Source organism: Octopus sinensis, unplaced genomic scaffold (genome assembly GCF_006345805.1).
Source record: "Octopus sinensis unplaced genomic scaffold, ASM634580v1 Contig17715, whole genome shotgun sequence".
NCBI classification, from domain to species: Eukaryota; Metazoa; Mollusca; class Cephalopoda; order Octopoda; family Octopodidae; genus Octopus; species Octopus sinensis.
In genome coordinates, this window is record NW_021835260.1 from 3,427 (window position 1) to 18,569 (window position 15,143).

The 15,143-nt window shown below is 35.9% G+C and overlaps 1 protein-coding gene across 1 annotated transcript; it reads left to right on the plus strand.

Moving 5' to 3' along the window:
- Positions 1–770: 770 nt before the first annotated feature.
- Positions 771–12,656, plus strand: LOC115231186 (the record flags this gene model as incomplete). The annotated part of the gene is made up of 3 exons (XM_029801262.2): positions 771–1,002; positions 8,263–8,520; positions 12,373–12,656. Coding segments are annotated over 3 exons (759 nt in total), but the record flags the coding sequence as incomplete, so codon positions are not given.
- Positions 12,657–15,143: the final 2,487 nt, after the last annotated feature.

Consider the following 15,143-nt stretch of genomic DNA (forward strand, 5'->3'; position numbering starts at 1 on the left):
CTATTTCTGTCCCTCTATTCCTCTTATCACTTAGCACAAAACCACTTCTTTTGATACTCTTCCTCCTCTCAGTTGAGGAGTCTTGCCTTGCAAGTTACTTACTTAGTGATGTTACTGCTGCCAGTGCCATGTAAAAACTGAAAGAATCCTACCATATGTATGCTTAGATGTATGTATGTGTGTATGTTACTGTCTCCTTGCCTTAACATTATGTGATGAATGACACTATCATGCATATAGTGCCTTTTATTTCCAATTGTCTTTGAAAACTTGTCTGGTCAATAGGGAAATATTACCTTACTGGGAAATAAGTGAGAGTTGTCATTAGGAAAGGCACTTGGTTATAAGAAATCTGTCTTCATGTCCACAGTTCCATGTGAGCATGGAACATTTGGTATTAAAAGGATGATGATACATTAACACACACATACATACACACAATAATAATAAAAATGGACAATTACTGTTCAGTTAAACACATGTTTATTCATCAGTAAGATATGAGGTAGTATCAAAAAGTTCCCAGACTAGTTCTATAGTGTGCCAACAGTTGGCAGTATACAGTTGCATGTGCAATGAAAGCTGTGAAGTAGTGACCTTATCAAAGTAGTGTGTCAAATGGTATCGCTGTGTTTACATTACAAGTTGTGAAATTTGTGTTTTTGTGGTCATGTGTATTCTGTAGTCTATAATTTTGTCACAGACATGAAGTTTCAACGAAGAGCCAACGTGAAATTTTGCATTAAACTTTTTGTGTTAAACTTGAGAAGTCTGCTACAGAGACATTGAGCAAGCTCTGGCAGGATTATTGTAACAAGGCAATGAATCATACACAATATTTTGAGTGGTACAGGCGCTGCAAAAGTGGAAGAACATTCCTGAAAGACACTGAGCAATCTGGAAGACTTGCATCAAGAATCACCCCCAGGAAAGTGGTGAAAATTCCTCAGCTTGTGCATGAGGGCTGTGTCGGAGGAATCAGTGACATTGCTGATGTCGTTGGTCTGTTGTATGGGTCCATGCTGGCAATCCTAACATCTGAATTGAACATGTGGTGTGTCTCTGCCAAGTTTGTCTCTCACCTACAGAGCAGAAAGAGTATCATGTTGAAGTTTGTCAAGATCTTCGTCAGCATGCCACTGATGACTCATCTTTTATGTCAAGGATCATCACCAGTTACAAGAGTTGAGCCTACAGGTTTGACCCTGAGACAAAGCAGCAGTCATCACAGTGGAAGAGCCCTTCATCTCCATGACTGAAGAAGGCACGACAGAGTCACAGCTCAATCAAGAACATGCTCATCATTTTCTTCGACATCTGTGATATTGTGCATTGAGGGTTCATCCTCCAGAGCCAGACTGTCGATTGTAACTTCTACTGAGATATTTTGAAACATTTGAGGAAGGGACATTTGGTGAAAGCAACCAGATTTATGGAGTGAGAAGAATTGGATTCTTCATAACAGTGTACCCTGTTACCAAGCTCCCCTCACTCGTGAGTTTCTCCCTCAAAATAACATGGTATGACTTCCACACCCACCATGTTCGCCAAATTTAGCACCTGCAGAATTCCATCTATTTCCCAATATGAAAATGCAGCTCAATGGTCACGGTTCTAATACTTTTAATCACAGAAGGTCTTCAACTCACTTATGGAAAACAACTTTCAGGTTGGATTCCAAAAGAAGCAGGAACGCTGAGACAAGAGTATTGTCACACAAGGTGACTATTTCGAAAGAGATGATGTTAAAACTTAGTAAGTAAATAAGTCACTTTTTATTAAACATAGCTAGTCCAGGAACTTTTTGATACTACCTCGTATCTTTAATTGCCTTATGTATCATGCTACTGTCAACTAGGATAGATGGTCCCTGTGTTGGGTTCACATGATGGAGACTCTCTTTCTTCCATTCATTCTCCACATTTAATAGTCTTTCATAATAACTTTTCTATGCCTCTTTCTTTTCAGGATCACTAAGAGCAAGCATACCATTATCTGTTGGTACATCCTTCTCCCCCACAACATCTTGTTTCTCTCTAACACACGGTCTAGCAATCTGAAATACCTCAAATCTCTGATCTTCACACTGTAAAACATTGGCAAAACTCTCCCTTTCTGTTTCTGCCCAAGCCAAATATACCTGACGCCTTGCTTCTTTTTTAGCTATCTGATATGTTTCTTTACTACCCACACTCTTCCATTATTTCCAAGCCTGTCTCCTTTCTTTTATAACTCCATCAATCTCACTGTTTCACCACTTTGTCAACCTTGGTCTGAGAGAAAGAAACTTTACTCCAATCATAGGTTTGATCTGTCACATTTTGTTGATTGTCCCATAAGAACTCCCAATTGTCCTCTATGTTGCATGACTCCATCTCTACCTACTCACGAAAGGTTTCATTAAGAACATCTCTAAAGTCTTTGCCCATTTGAAGGATACTTGAGCTTCTATAACTTCCTTTTCCATTTTGGTTTGTGAGCAGTCTAGTTGAGGCTCACTTTCATCATAACCTCTTGCATCCACATGCCTCCACTCAAGCATTTCATCAATCTCACCAGACATACCTTTCATTGTTCTCACATTGATTGTGGCAGCTCTGAGCTTGTGAATCTAGGAAGCCTGGGAGGGAAGTTGTGATGTTTTCAAAATCAGGATCTTGGCGGTTGCTTGCTTGAATATAGTGGGTCCTTCAGCCTAGAGTAAGCAGGTACAGGTACAGGTTGCAACATAGATTACAATTAAAATTTCCATCGGTTCTGTTTATCTTTTGTGGATATGCAACTATGGTGGAGGTTTCAGGTAAATTGGAAATCTTTGACATTATTATTATTAAGGCAACAATTAGTCTTTGGCAATACAGAAGTAGCTGTGTACATCATGATAATATACATTTCTAAATCATAACCAGCATCACATTGTACACATATATATATAGACATACACTTGTATGCATAAGTGCATACATGAAGCCTGCATTACTAGTAGTGACATGCTCGTGGGTCCACAATGTTTATAGGTATTACGTGTATCCATATATTATGCACTCGTGAAAACAGTTCACAGGTCAATAGAATAATTTTGACATAGTGACAAGTGCTACATATACATACATATTTATATGCATGTATGTATATAGATACATATAGATACATATGTATGTGTTTGTGTGTAAATTTTTAATAGAAAATTGTAAGTTGGAGTTGATTGTTGCCTGAAAATGATGTGAATTATGAGAAATATTTTTAACATGTTAGTTTATCAGTCCATATTGTAAAATTCTTAGAATAATATATTTAAAAGGATAGATATAGGTAACTATTAAACATTTGTCCATAATGGACATATGTTTATGTGACATGCCCGTAAATTCAGATGAAACTGAAATATTTAATAAATCATTAAAATGAAAACGGTTGTGTTTGTAATTACAGGTTGAAGAATATACACCATATAATTGATGCAAAAAGAAAACTAAATATAATAATAGGATGAAAATGAGACCAAATTACACTGTAACAAAATGTTAATTAATTTTGTTTTTCTTTGGTCAGTTAGTGTTATTTCTTATTTGCTTCTATCTATAAATCAAAGGGAATGAGTAGCATCACCTTCAAACTTTGCTATTGTGATCAAGTCATCAATGTTTTGAAACTGTCTCATTTCCATTATACTTCAGACTGATTCACTGCTGAGCTGCTGAAGCAGAAATATTGTTGTAACATATAATCTGCTTGATAGCACATATTTGCTTGTCATTTGCTTGATCTTTATCACTTGAGCATGTCTGTTATTGGTTGACAATCTGTGCATCTCTAATTGTGAGCTGGAGTAGTGGTGGAGCATTATAGCCCTGTGTTGAGAGGAATCTTTGGGGTTTGAATAAATGTAACAAAAGCAAAGTTTGAAAGGAATATAAGCCATTTTTTAATACTTTCTAGGGGTAAATATATAGGAAATAACAGTTGCTACCAAGGAAAAAAATCTTGTTTATAGATGTTATCAAATGTAACATGAAAACTGATAATACATGAAAACGAAATTCAAATGAGATAATGATGAATAATGTATTAGGTATTAATGTATATACATATCTATATTAACAAATGTATTTTTTCACTACATAAACAAACAAACTTTGCTTTTTATATTTATTGTTTACAATGGTCAGTGTAAAAACAAACTTTGTTTTTTTTACAGTGAAATAGTATGTAGATTGCTAGAAATAGGAGCCAATACACCACCAAGTCACCCCCATCTATTTTCAGAAAATAAGTGTACAGTTATGTGCGGAATCATCATCATCATTTAATATCCATTGGCCGTGCTGGCATGGGTTGGATGGTTTGACTGGGCTGGTATGCTGGAAGGCTGTACCAGACTCCAGTCAGATTTGGCATCGTTTTCTACAGCTGGATGCCCTTCCTAATGCCAACCACTCTGAGTGTGTAATGGGTGCTTTTACATGCCACTGGCATGACACTGGGGTGTGTTTATGAGCCTCAGACACAGGTGCCAATTAGTGTGACACTTGTATTTGTTGCGACTGATTTTGTTTGGCTTGATGGGTCTTCTTCTCAAGCACGACATAATGCCAAAGGTCTTGGTCATTGCCTCCGTGAGGCCCAACACTTGAAAGGAACTCAGCCACTTTGATACACAAAACCAGAAATACTATCAATTTTATTTAGTATTTTCAGCAGTCATAATAGTGAAATAGACTGTATGTGAATTGCTAGAAATAGTAGCCAGTACACCTCCTACTTGCCCCCTTTTCATTCTGTTTTCAGAAAATAAGTGCACAGTTATCTGCAGAATGGTTAGATTAATTCAAATGATGTAAAAATCCTAAAATGTTGCCAATTTTATTTAGTGTTTTCAGTGGTCAACCTAGAAACAAACAAACTTTGCTTTTTATAAGGACATGTAGACATCACAGTGAAATAATACGTGGATTGCCAATACACCACCAAGTTGACTCTCACCAATCCATTTTTAGAAAATAAGTGAACTGTTATGTGCAGAATGGTCAATAACAAGCAAAGCCTGAAATATTATCAATTTTATTGAGTATTTTCAGTGGTCAGTGTACAAACAAATAGGTTGCTGGACCGATAACCAACGTGAGATCTCACATCTCTATGATGGCATGGTAGGATGTTTGCAAACTAAATGCACTTTCTGAATCATTCTCCATCTCCAGAGGTCTGAAAGAAGGCTGCATCTTGGCTCTTACCTTGTTCTCCTTCAACCTGATAGTGATGTTCAATGAAATCTCACATAACTCTCTCAGTGTCAATATCCGCTATCACCTGCATAGCAGACTCTATAACCTGGCACGCCTAAGATCCAAAACTTGAACATCAAATAGCAGCATCAAGAAGTTCCAGTACACAAATGACAGTGCTACTCCTATCGCCTCTGTTGTTGACCTCCAGCACTGTTTGACTCTTGTCTTAGAAACCTACCATTGCTTTGGGATGGAAGTGAATGAGGATAAAATGAAAAGACTTGTGTAGTCTGTTCTTGGACAAGAAATACTAGAAGCTACTGTCAACATAGGGGACACCTCTGGAAGTCATCAGTTATTTCCAGTACCTCAGCAGCACTCTCTCACAATCTGCACCATACAAAAGGGACATCGACCACTGCATCAAATCCACCCATTTGGCTTTTAGAAGACACAGCAAGCATGTATTCAACAACCACAGGCTCCCTCTCTGAACAAAATTCATGGTGTTCCATGTCCTTGTCATCTTCACCTTGCTCCACACATGTGAGACATGGACTCTGTATTGAAAAGACTTGAAAAAGTTTGAGCATTTCCAACCAGCTAAGCTTTAACAGATCCTCAATATCAAATGGCAGGACTGACACGTCATCTACAAAGTCCTCGATCATTCAGAAATGCCAAGCATTGAAGTTGCCATCCTCAAGTTGCATTGCCTCAAGTGGTCAAGACATATATCATCTGAACAGCCCCATCCTCTACAGTGAGTTTGGCAATGGCAAATGACATTGAAGACCCCCAAACTGCAGATTCAAAGAACAACTGAAGTCTTCCCTCCTTCAAGCTGCAATCACCCTTAATACCTGGAAACTGAAATTGTCAACTGTCCACCTTGGCGAAGAGCAATTCATTTCAGTTGTTCCACTTTTGAGGCGAAAGATTGAAGAAGAAGCAAAAGAAGGCAATGCAAGGCCTGACAACTCCAGCCAAGCCCACACCCACCCTGCCATGCAGTCAATGCCTGAGGTTGTTCCATTCCTGACTTGGCCTTCTGAGCCATGTCAAGTTTAAGCATTGTGGAGGCATCAGATGAACCAAATCTGGACAGAGTGGTGCCAACAACTATGTATACATTTTACCTTTTTTGTATTTTTACTGTGTATGTTTTCTACACATTTTTATCATGCAATTCTATCTAAATCACCACATTTTATGTTCATCTTTGTGTATTGTCTCCCTCATCCATCACCCAGCTTTCAAATGAAAGAAATTGTAGCTGTTGTTGTTAATGTAGCAAATTAGCAGAATCTTTGAAGCATTAGAAAAAGGCTTTGTGGTGTTTGTTCCAACACTTTATGTACTGAGTTCTAATCTTGCAATGGTCAGGTGTACCTTTCACTCTTTTGGTGTTGATAAAACAAAATAAAATTATATAATATTGGTGATATTGATTAATTCCTGGAAAATTGTCTAACTGTCACCATTATTATTATTATTATTATTATTATCATCATTATTATTATTATCATTATTATTATTATCATCATTATTATTGTGGCAGTAAGCTAGCAGAATTGTAAGCACACCAGGCAAAATTCCTAACAACATTTCGTCCATTTGTATGTTTTGAGTTCAAATTTTGCTGAGGTCAACTTTACCTTTCAACCTTTCGAGGCTGATAAAATAAGTGCCAGTTGAACCCTGGGATCGATGTAATCACCATGCCCCACCCTCAAAATTGCTGACTTTGAGCCAGAATTTGAAATCATTATTATTATTGTTAAAGTGGGGAACTGACAGGACCATTAGCATGCTAAACAAAATGTTTGCGACATTTCATTTGTCTTTATATTCTGAATTCAAATGGCACGAGGTTGTCTTTCATCTTTACAGATGACTAGGGTCATTGTAATTGGCTAACCCCCACCTCCCTCAAAATTTCACATCTTGAGCCCATAATAGGGTTATTGTTATTCAAGATGGCAAGCTGGCAGAATCATTGGCACACCAGGCAAAATGTTTAGCAGTATTTCACCCATTCCTACTTTCTGAGTTAATTCCTCAGAGGTTGACTTTGCCTTTAATCCTTTTGGGGTTGATAAATTAAGTACAAGTGAAATACTGGGGTTGATGTAATTATTTAGTCCCCTCCCACCAAATTTCAGGCCTTGTGCCTTTAGTTTTAGATTATTATCATTATTGTTATTATTATTATTATGGTATCAATCTGACAGACAAGATGTGTCAAACAAGATGTGTTGCAATATTTGCATTCATTTCCTAGTGAGATTAAATTCACCCTTAGTCCTTCCAATGTTGATAAAAATAAAGAAATTAAGTCAGGTGGTTGATGTTATCAGCTAACACACTTCACCTCGAAATTGCTGGCCTTTTGCAAAAACCAAAAGTAATTATTGGTTCCATATTTTGGCACAAGGCCTGCAATTTTAGGAGTTGGAGTAAGTTGATTACGTTGACTCCAGTGTCCTACTTGGTACTTATTTTATTGACCCTGGAAGGATGAAATGCAAAGTTCATCTCAGCAAAATTTGACCTCAGAATCTAAAGTTGGTTGAAATGCCACTAAGCATTTTGCCTGGTATGCTAATAGTTCTGCCCGCTCACTGCCCTAAAATCCAAAGTAATTAATGTGGTAAATATGCAGCATCAGCAGAAGATGGGAGAAAATAAAATTCATTATTTAGTTAGGCCTGTTTACATTCTGAGTTCAAATTCTATTGAAATTGATTTTTTGACTTTCATTTCTTCAAGGCCAGTAAAAGAGAGAACCCATCTTGGGTCATTGATATTGACATTGCCCCTCCTCTCAAAATTGTGCCTGATTTATTACAAATGTGACCAATGTTCAAATCTTTATTATTAGAAACATATTTTTAAAATTTTGAAAAATTGCTCATTTTCTTCAAAATATACTTCTGGTTTGTTTTTTCTTTACTTTTTTGTTCTTTTATTAAGTGCACTAATTTGATTTTGTTTGTTTTTCTTTTAACTCTTTATGTTCTGAAATTCATAGATTCTCCAGAAAGAGATGACTTAACACTAAATGTTTCTAGAGGAAAAGTATGCGTTGATACTCCAATCAAATTCCGCTGCAGTTGGAAAGGTGGTGATCCACCAGCAAGTGTAACCCTGAAATATGAAAAATACTCAAATACTAGTAAAGAAGAAGTTGAAATTAATGTAAAATCTTCCAAATTTCATCAAACAGTCAAGTGTCTGGGCATTCATATTGCTGCAAATGTGTCTCGTGAAAAGAATTTAACTATTTATTGTGAGTATAAATGGAGTATCTTTTGAAAATTTTTATCTTCTGTTTTTATCATTTTCTTTTTTTAATTCAAATATGAAAAAAATTTTTAACTGTAAGATTCTAGTCTTTTGTATATGTTGGTTGGTTTGGCTGTAGGTTTTTGAGTGAAGGAAAAAAATATATAATATCCTGTGATTCCAAACCAGGTGAGCGTTGTTTTATTCTTCTGGAACTATGTATCTAATTGCATTGTTGGAATTTGTGTAGTTTTATCATGCAAGTTGAATATACAGGAGAAATAAACTTATGGTCAAATGCCATTATAAATAGTGCCCCAGCATGACCAGAACTTTGAAGTTGAAACAGTTTAAAGATTTAAAGACTTATGGCTAAATATCTGGGAGCTCTTTAAATTTTATTTAGGAAAAGAGATCAGTAATTAGAGGGATATCAAATTACTAGACTAGTTCATTAAAGTCAGAAAAAGAGTTATGGCTCTGTTGATAATTGACAGTTAAACTAGATGAGATGCAGTTCAGTTTTGTTCTGGAAAAAAGAAGTACTGATATCATATTCCTGGTCAGTCAACAAGTGAAGAACCTGTTGACCTAGAGAAAGCCTTTGACAGAGGTTACTCATTTGGGGATCTAGTAATTATTGATGAAGCTAGGAGTATAAGAATGGCTTATGTGAGCCATACAATCCATATACAGGTGTATTGTCAGCAATATGAGAAATAGCAATGAGTACAGTGATGACTTTAGTGTGTAGGTAGGATACCATCAGTGCTTAGTCTCTTTCTATTTATCAAAGACCTCCAGGGGAGTTTAAGATTAGGTGTCTACAGGAATTCTTATTTGCTCATGTTCTCTTTTTTATGGCTGAAGCTGGAGTAAGACTGGGAAAACATTACAGGTGTGAAAGCAAAGCATGGAATCAAAGGGCCTCATTACCTTGGTAAACATTCAAAACTTAGTAAATCAGAAAACATACAAGACCCTTCGTCCATCTGGATAATTACCTTGTTTCATATGTAAAAAGAGGAATGGGTGGAAAGTTGATATAGTGTATCCAGTGCAAACTGTGTATGTGCAAAAGATACAATGGAATTATGGGTAGGTTGACAAAGTGGACATTGTATGTAGCAGGTGTGCTGGAGCAATAAACATTAAGTGAACATAAGAAATGATGCCTTCAAAAGCCCAGGAAGATTTCTAGATGTAATAGAGAGCTTTTGTTATCTAGGTGATCAAAACAGTATTGGTGGAAGTTGTTCTCAAAGTGTAGTAGCCAATGTAAAATCTGAGTAGAGAAAGTCCATGGATTTATTACTTCTGTCATAAACATAAAGTTTTTCTCTCAGTGTGAAAAGCTGACCTTATGATGCTTTTTTCAACTTGAAATGCTCCATGATCGTGAGACATGAGCCTTGAATGTGGAGTACCTGAAAAGACTAAAAAGAAATAAAGCATACATGCTCCACTGGATATGTAATGTTTGTGTGCAAAACTGATGGAATACAAATGTGTTGAGGGAACAACTGGCCAAGAATTAAATGTAGTATACTTAGTTTGGGTATGTGATATGTATGGATGAAGACAGTTGTATATAAAACTAATGATCACTCACAGTAGATGAAACCTGTGTGAGAGAAAGACATGGGATGAGGTAGTTAAGGCTGATTTCAGGATGCTGGCACTCATGGAAGAGATGACAAATCAAGTTGATTAGTGATATGCAGTACTCAACATGATTTACCTTCCTATGATTGCACATCATGGCTAAGGCTCTCAAAGCGTAATATATATATATGTACACTATGCACCTGAGTCTCCCCCATCTATCCAGACAACTGAGTTCCCCCTCTAAGTCACTTCCATTCTTCTCATTCTAACAATTGACAATCCCTACCTCACCCTTGTTAATATCCATCTTAAACTCTCATCTTCATTTGTAACTTCTGGATCACTGCCACTCCCTATTGATACTCATTCCTCATTTTTGTCATCCATGACTACATTCCTTTCCTTGTTGGTTTCCAATTTTCACATTCACTTCACTCACAACCTCAACTCCACTTCTATCATCCTGTCCTCACATCTCACTCGCAATCTCTAATTCTATATCCATCATCCTATCCCCTCAGTCTCCTCCACTTGCGACCTGAGTTCTATCCCTCATCACTCTATCACACATCCATCTATCATTTCCCAATATACTACATTTTTCTGCTCTCGTAAGAAACTGATATAGAACCTGCTTCTATATACCATACCATTGCCATCTCTGTACTGCTGATCACCACTCTTCTCCTCTATACTATTCTCAATCAGCCTTCATTCCTCATTCTCAATTGCACCCCACTCATACTGGTTCCCTCCACCCTTGTTCACCCTTCTCTACATTTATCTTCTATATACTACTGACCTCATTCACCTCATCTTTATATCCACCTCACTCTCCTTTCACACTCTTACAGCCTTATCTGCAAACCTTCATTATTCTCCTGTATCCTTCTCTCTTCCATTTATCTCTTGGACATGTTACCATGCATGTATGTTCTGTTACCTTGTCATCACCATATTTACCTCTTGAGTCCCATTCCAGTCCTTCTCACCCATTGATGCAAAATAAATAATTGCCACACATCTTTCTGCCACCCTCCACAGTGATACTTTAACATCTCAACTCCTTGCTTAAAGCATCCACCCTATCTCTTATCTTCCCCATTAGTTGAATAGCTCTTCAGTCTTGCAAGTTACAAAGGAACTTCATTAGATTTGATGCTATGAAAATAGCACCCAGTCAACTCTGTAAAGTGGTTGGCATTAGGAAAGGTATACAGAAAGCATGCTAAAACTGACTTTTAAGCAAGATGTGGATCTCTGGCCTGCAGGACCTTGTTAAAATGTATTGTCCATGCTAGCATGGAAAGCAGACACAAGATGATAGTGGCAGTGGCAGCAATGATGATTATCATCATCTCTATGATGATAGTGCATGTCTATTTTGAGGAAGATATATACATATTAAGAACCCATATGTCAGAAAAAAATAAGCCCATTTACATTTGTTAATAGAGCAGGTATAATAGTCAAAATGTACAGTATTATAGATCCATTACAGCTAATCTTACCACTTGGTTTTACTCTGGGAATTAAAATGGATATTAGATAACAGCACAGTTAAGAAATACTCTGTGCTCTTGAGATCTGGTAGGTATGGAAAAAATATCTGTTTTGAGGAAAGTAAAAAAGAAATTAATAATGTAATGCAATTTATGAAGTTTTGCAAAATGTAGGTAAAACATTATGAAAAGCCTGCACCAACAAATTTTCATAAATTCCTTTTTTAAAAACACCTATATTGTGGTATTTTAGTTTGACATTAAACTTCCCTTATTTTATTACAATTCTATCATTATCAGCAGTTCCAATTTACAAAAATGTAATATTTCATCATACACATTTTTATTTCATTTTATTTAATGATAGTAGTTGTGGAACTTATGTAGACTTATATTCAATGTTGCCTTTTATTCTGCATCCTTTTCCTGAAACTTTGTGTCTTGCTAATTAAATTTTGCCAACATCTTCAAAACTTAAATGGTAGTCTGATGAAATTCTTGGATACAAGTATTTTTTATATAGATGTGTATTTTCTAATATATTGGTTAGGATTTGAAAATTTGTATTGGACATTTCTTTCAGTGTAAAAGATTGCAATACTAACAGAATTCATTTAAAATTTTCTCATTTTTATGCATCACTTTATATTCAATGCAACTTGGAATATTAATTGCCAATGTAACAGCAAAAAATAAAATATCTTTATGCAAGTATTACGTAAATAATCTGATTTCCTTTTATACAGATCCACCTGATATGGTAGAAATCAAGGCTGATGAACCCTTTCTTGAAGGTGACAAAGGCATTTTGCATTGTAAGGCAAGAAATGGATATCCAGAAAAGTACAGCTACAGGTGGGATCCAAGTAAGAAGACCTCACAAAATTTAACATTTCCTCAACTCAATCGAACACACAATAATGAGGTTTACACTTGTTATGTTTCTAACAAGTGCAGTAAAAGAGAATTACATAAAACACATTGGATCAATGTAGAATGTAAGTTGAAAGCTTAAAATTCTATTACAAACCTGTAAAATAATTATTTACATTCATTACAGAAAAGTACTACGATCTATTCATCTTTGTTAATTTTGTTTTTTACCCCAAAATCTTCACATAGTTGATTTTCTTTGTTTTTCTAAAATAAATTGTTTAATAAAAATACAAATTGTAGGTTGTAAAATTAATTTCAACCTATCAACATTTAAACAGCTATACATTATTTACATTTGACGGATATTTGTCCTCATCTTGCATGTCTTGTTAACACAATGTTTTGGCTGATATACTCTCATTTTGCCTGGAATTGAACTTGGAATCTTGGGTTAGTAGCCTGCGCACACTCTTAACCACTATGCCATAAGCCCGTGGGCAGTTATGGAGTGAATTTTTGGGCTTATAAATCTAATATTTTCCTACCCTTCCTTAATACCATTTTGCATATGCTACTTATTGGATTAAGAACAGAACAAAGAGATAAGCCCTGCTTTCCCAGGAATTACTGGGTACATCAGCTAATATATATATAGATAGATAAAACATAATAGCTTCCCCTGAACCATTTAGTTTCAGTTTGGTTGACAAACAAATGAATTAACTCTCTCTTTTATACATATAGATACATATAAATAAATTTTGCATTTTAAATGCCTTTGGTGAAAATTTTCAGGGTGCATAAAAGGACAATTTGTGAACTACATAGCGATTTACTGGAATATTCAAATATACACAGAAAATATATTTATGTTTACTATGTATATGTGTGTGTGCATGCATGCATTAAAAATATTCATTTATTTTAAAATTCAATATTACTAATAATAATAATCATGAATAATGATTTATACTTTGTAAGAGGAACATTATTTACTGAATAAAATGAAATAAAATTTAAGTGAAAGAGAAATAAAGTTTATGTTCATGTTTGTATATGTGTGTGTGCATGTCTATGCTCATATTTATATATACGCACGCACACACATGCACAGACGCACAAACACAGGTACAGATATACATACACACAATAATTATGGATGCCAATGGTTTATATATCAACTTACATGTGTATATATGTTACTTTCTAAGTTTTTTATTAATGTACATAAATACATAAGAGCAGCAATAAAAGTTCATTCACACATTATTTGATATTTATATTGAAGTTTAATAATAATGATAATAATCAACTAAATTATATAAGAGTAAAAGTACATGATTAACATATATAATATAATAAAATAAAATAAATAAGGTAGTAGAAATAATGAATATAGAATAAATAGGATAAGAATAAAAAATAGAAATAAAGGGGAAGTAAAATTTGTTTATGCGTGAATGCATGTCCGTGTATATGCATACATGGATTATATTATGTGTATGTGGATATCTATATATGGATAACATTGTTGGTATTTATAAAATATAATAAATAAAATAAAATAAGGTAAATAAGTAAGCAGAAATAAGGAATAAAGAATAAATAAAAATCAAATATGCCCCCTCGTATCATATATCTTATCGTATTTTTTATTATTTATTTTATTTTCATTCTCTCTCTGGCTTTCATTCATTTATAATTATTTTCCCCCTCAAATATAGTATTCAAACTAGTTGCTTCGATTTTCTGCTTGAACGGAAACGTGTGGATGTATGCTATATCCAGGAAGTAAGGTGGAGAGGAGGTTCCGCTAGGCTCCTCACAGGCAAGGAACACAGGTACAAGATTTTCTGGGCAGGGTACACTGACGGGGTCGGGGGCGTGGGTATACTTCTTGCGGAGAAATGGGTAGGTAAGGTAATCGAGGTAGTCAGAGTAAGTGACAGAGTAATTAAAATTAGATTAGTCCTACACCATAGGACAGCTACCATCATCTCGGCATACGCCCCTCAACCAGGGCTACCGGGAGGACAAAAGACCAATTCTATGACACCCTATTGCGGACTACCTCGTTGACAAATGACAGTGACCTTCTCTTCGTGGCAGGTGATTTCAATGGACATGTTGGACGACATGTCGGGGGCTTCCATGGCGTCCATGGAGGCTACGGTTTTGGCTCTCGTAATGAGGAGGGAACCAGGCTGCTGGAGTTCTGCGATGCAAATGACCTTATGGTCTGCAATACCAACTTCAGGAAACCCACCTCTCACCTAGTCACCTACCGTTCTGGCAGACACACCAGCCAGATTGACTACATTCTTGCCAGAAAAAGGGAAAGAGGGCTGATTGTAAATGCCAAAACCTTTCCAGGCGAAGAATGTACTCCTCAACATAGATTAGTAGTTAGCGACCTCAGGATCAGAGCTAAATGGTTGCCCAGAAGAAGACCAGCTTGGAGGAGAAGGGTCTGGACGCTTAAAGATCCTGCAAATGGACAGAGATTTAGAGACATACTACTCGAAGCCTTTGACGAAATAGAAGGGGATATAGCTTCACTTAATGTGGAAGACAACTGGAGATTCCTACGAGACAATCTGCTGACAGCCACTGAACAGATCTGTGGATGGAGCAAAGTACC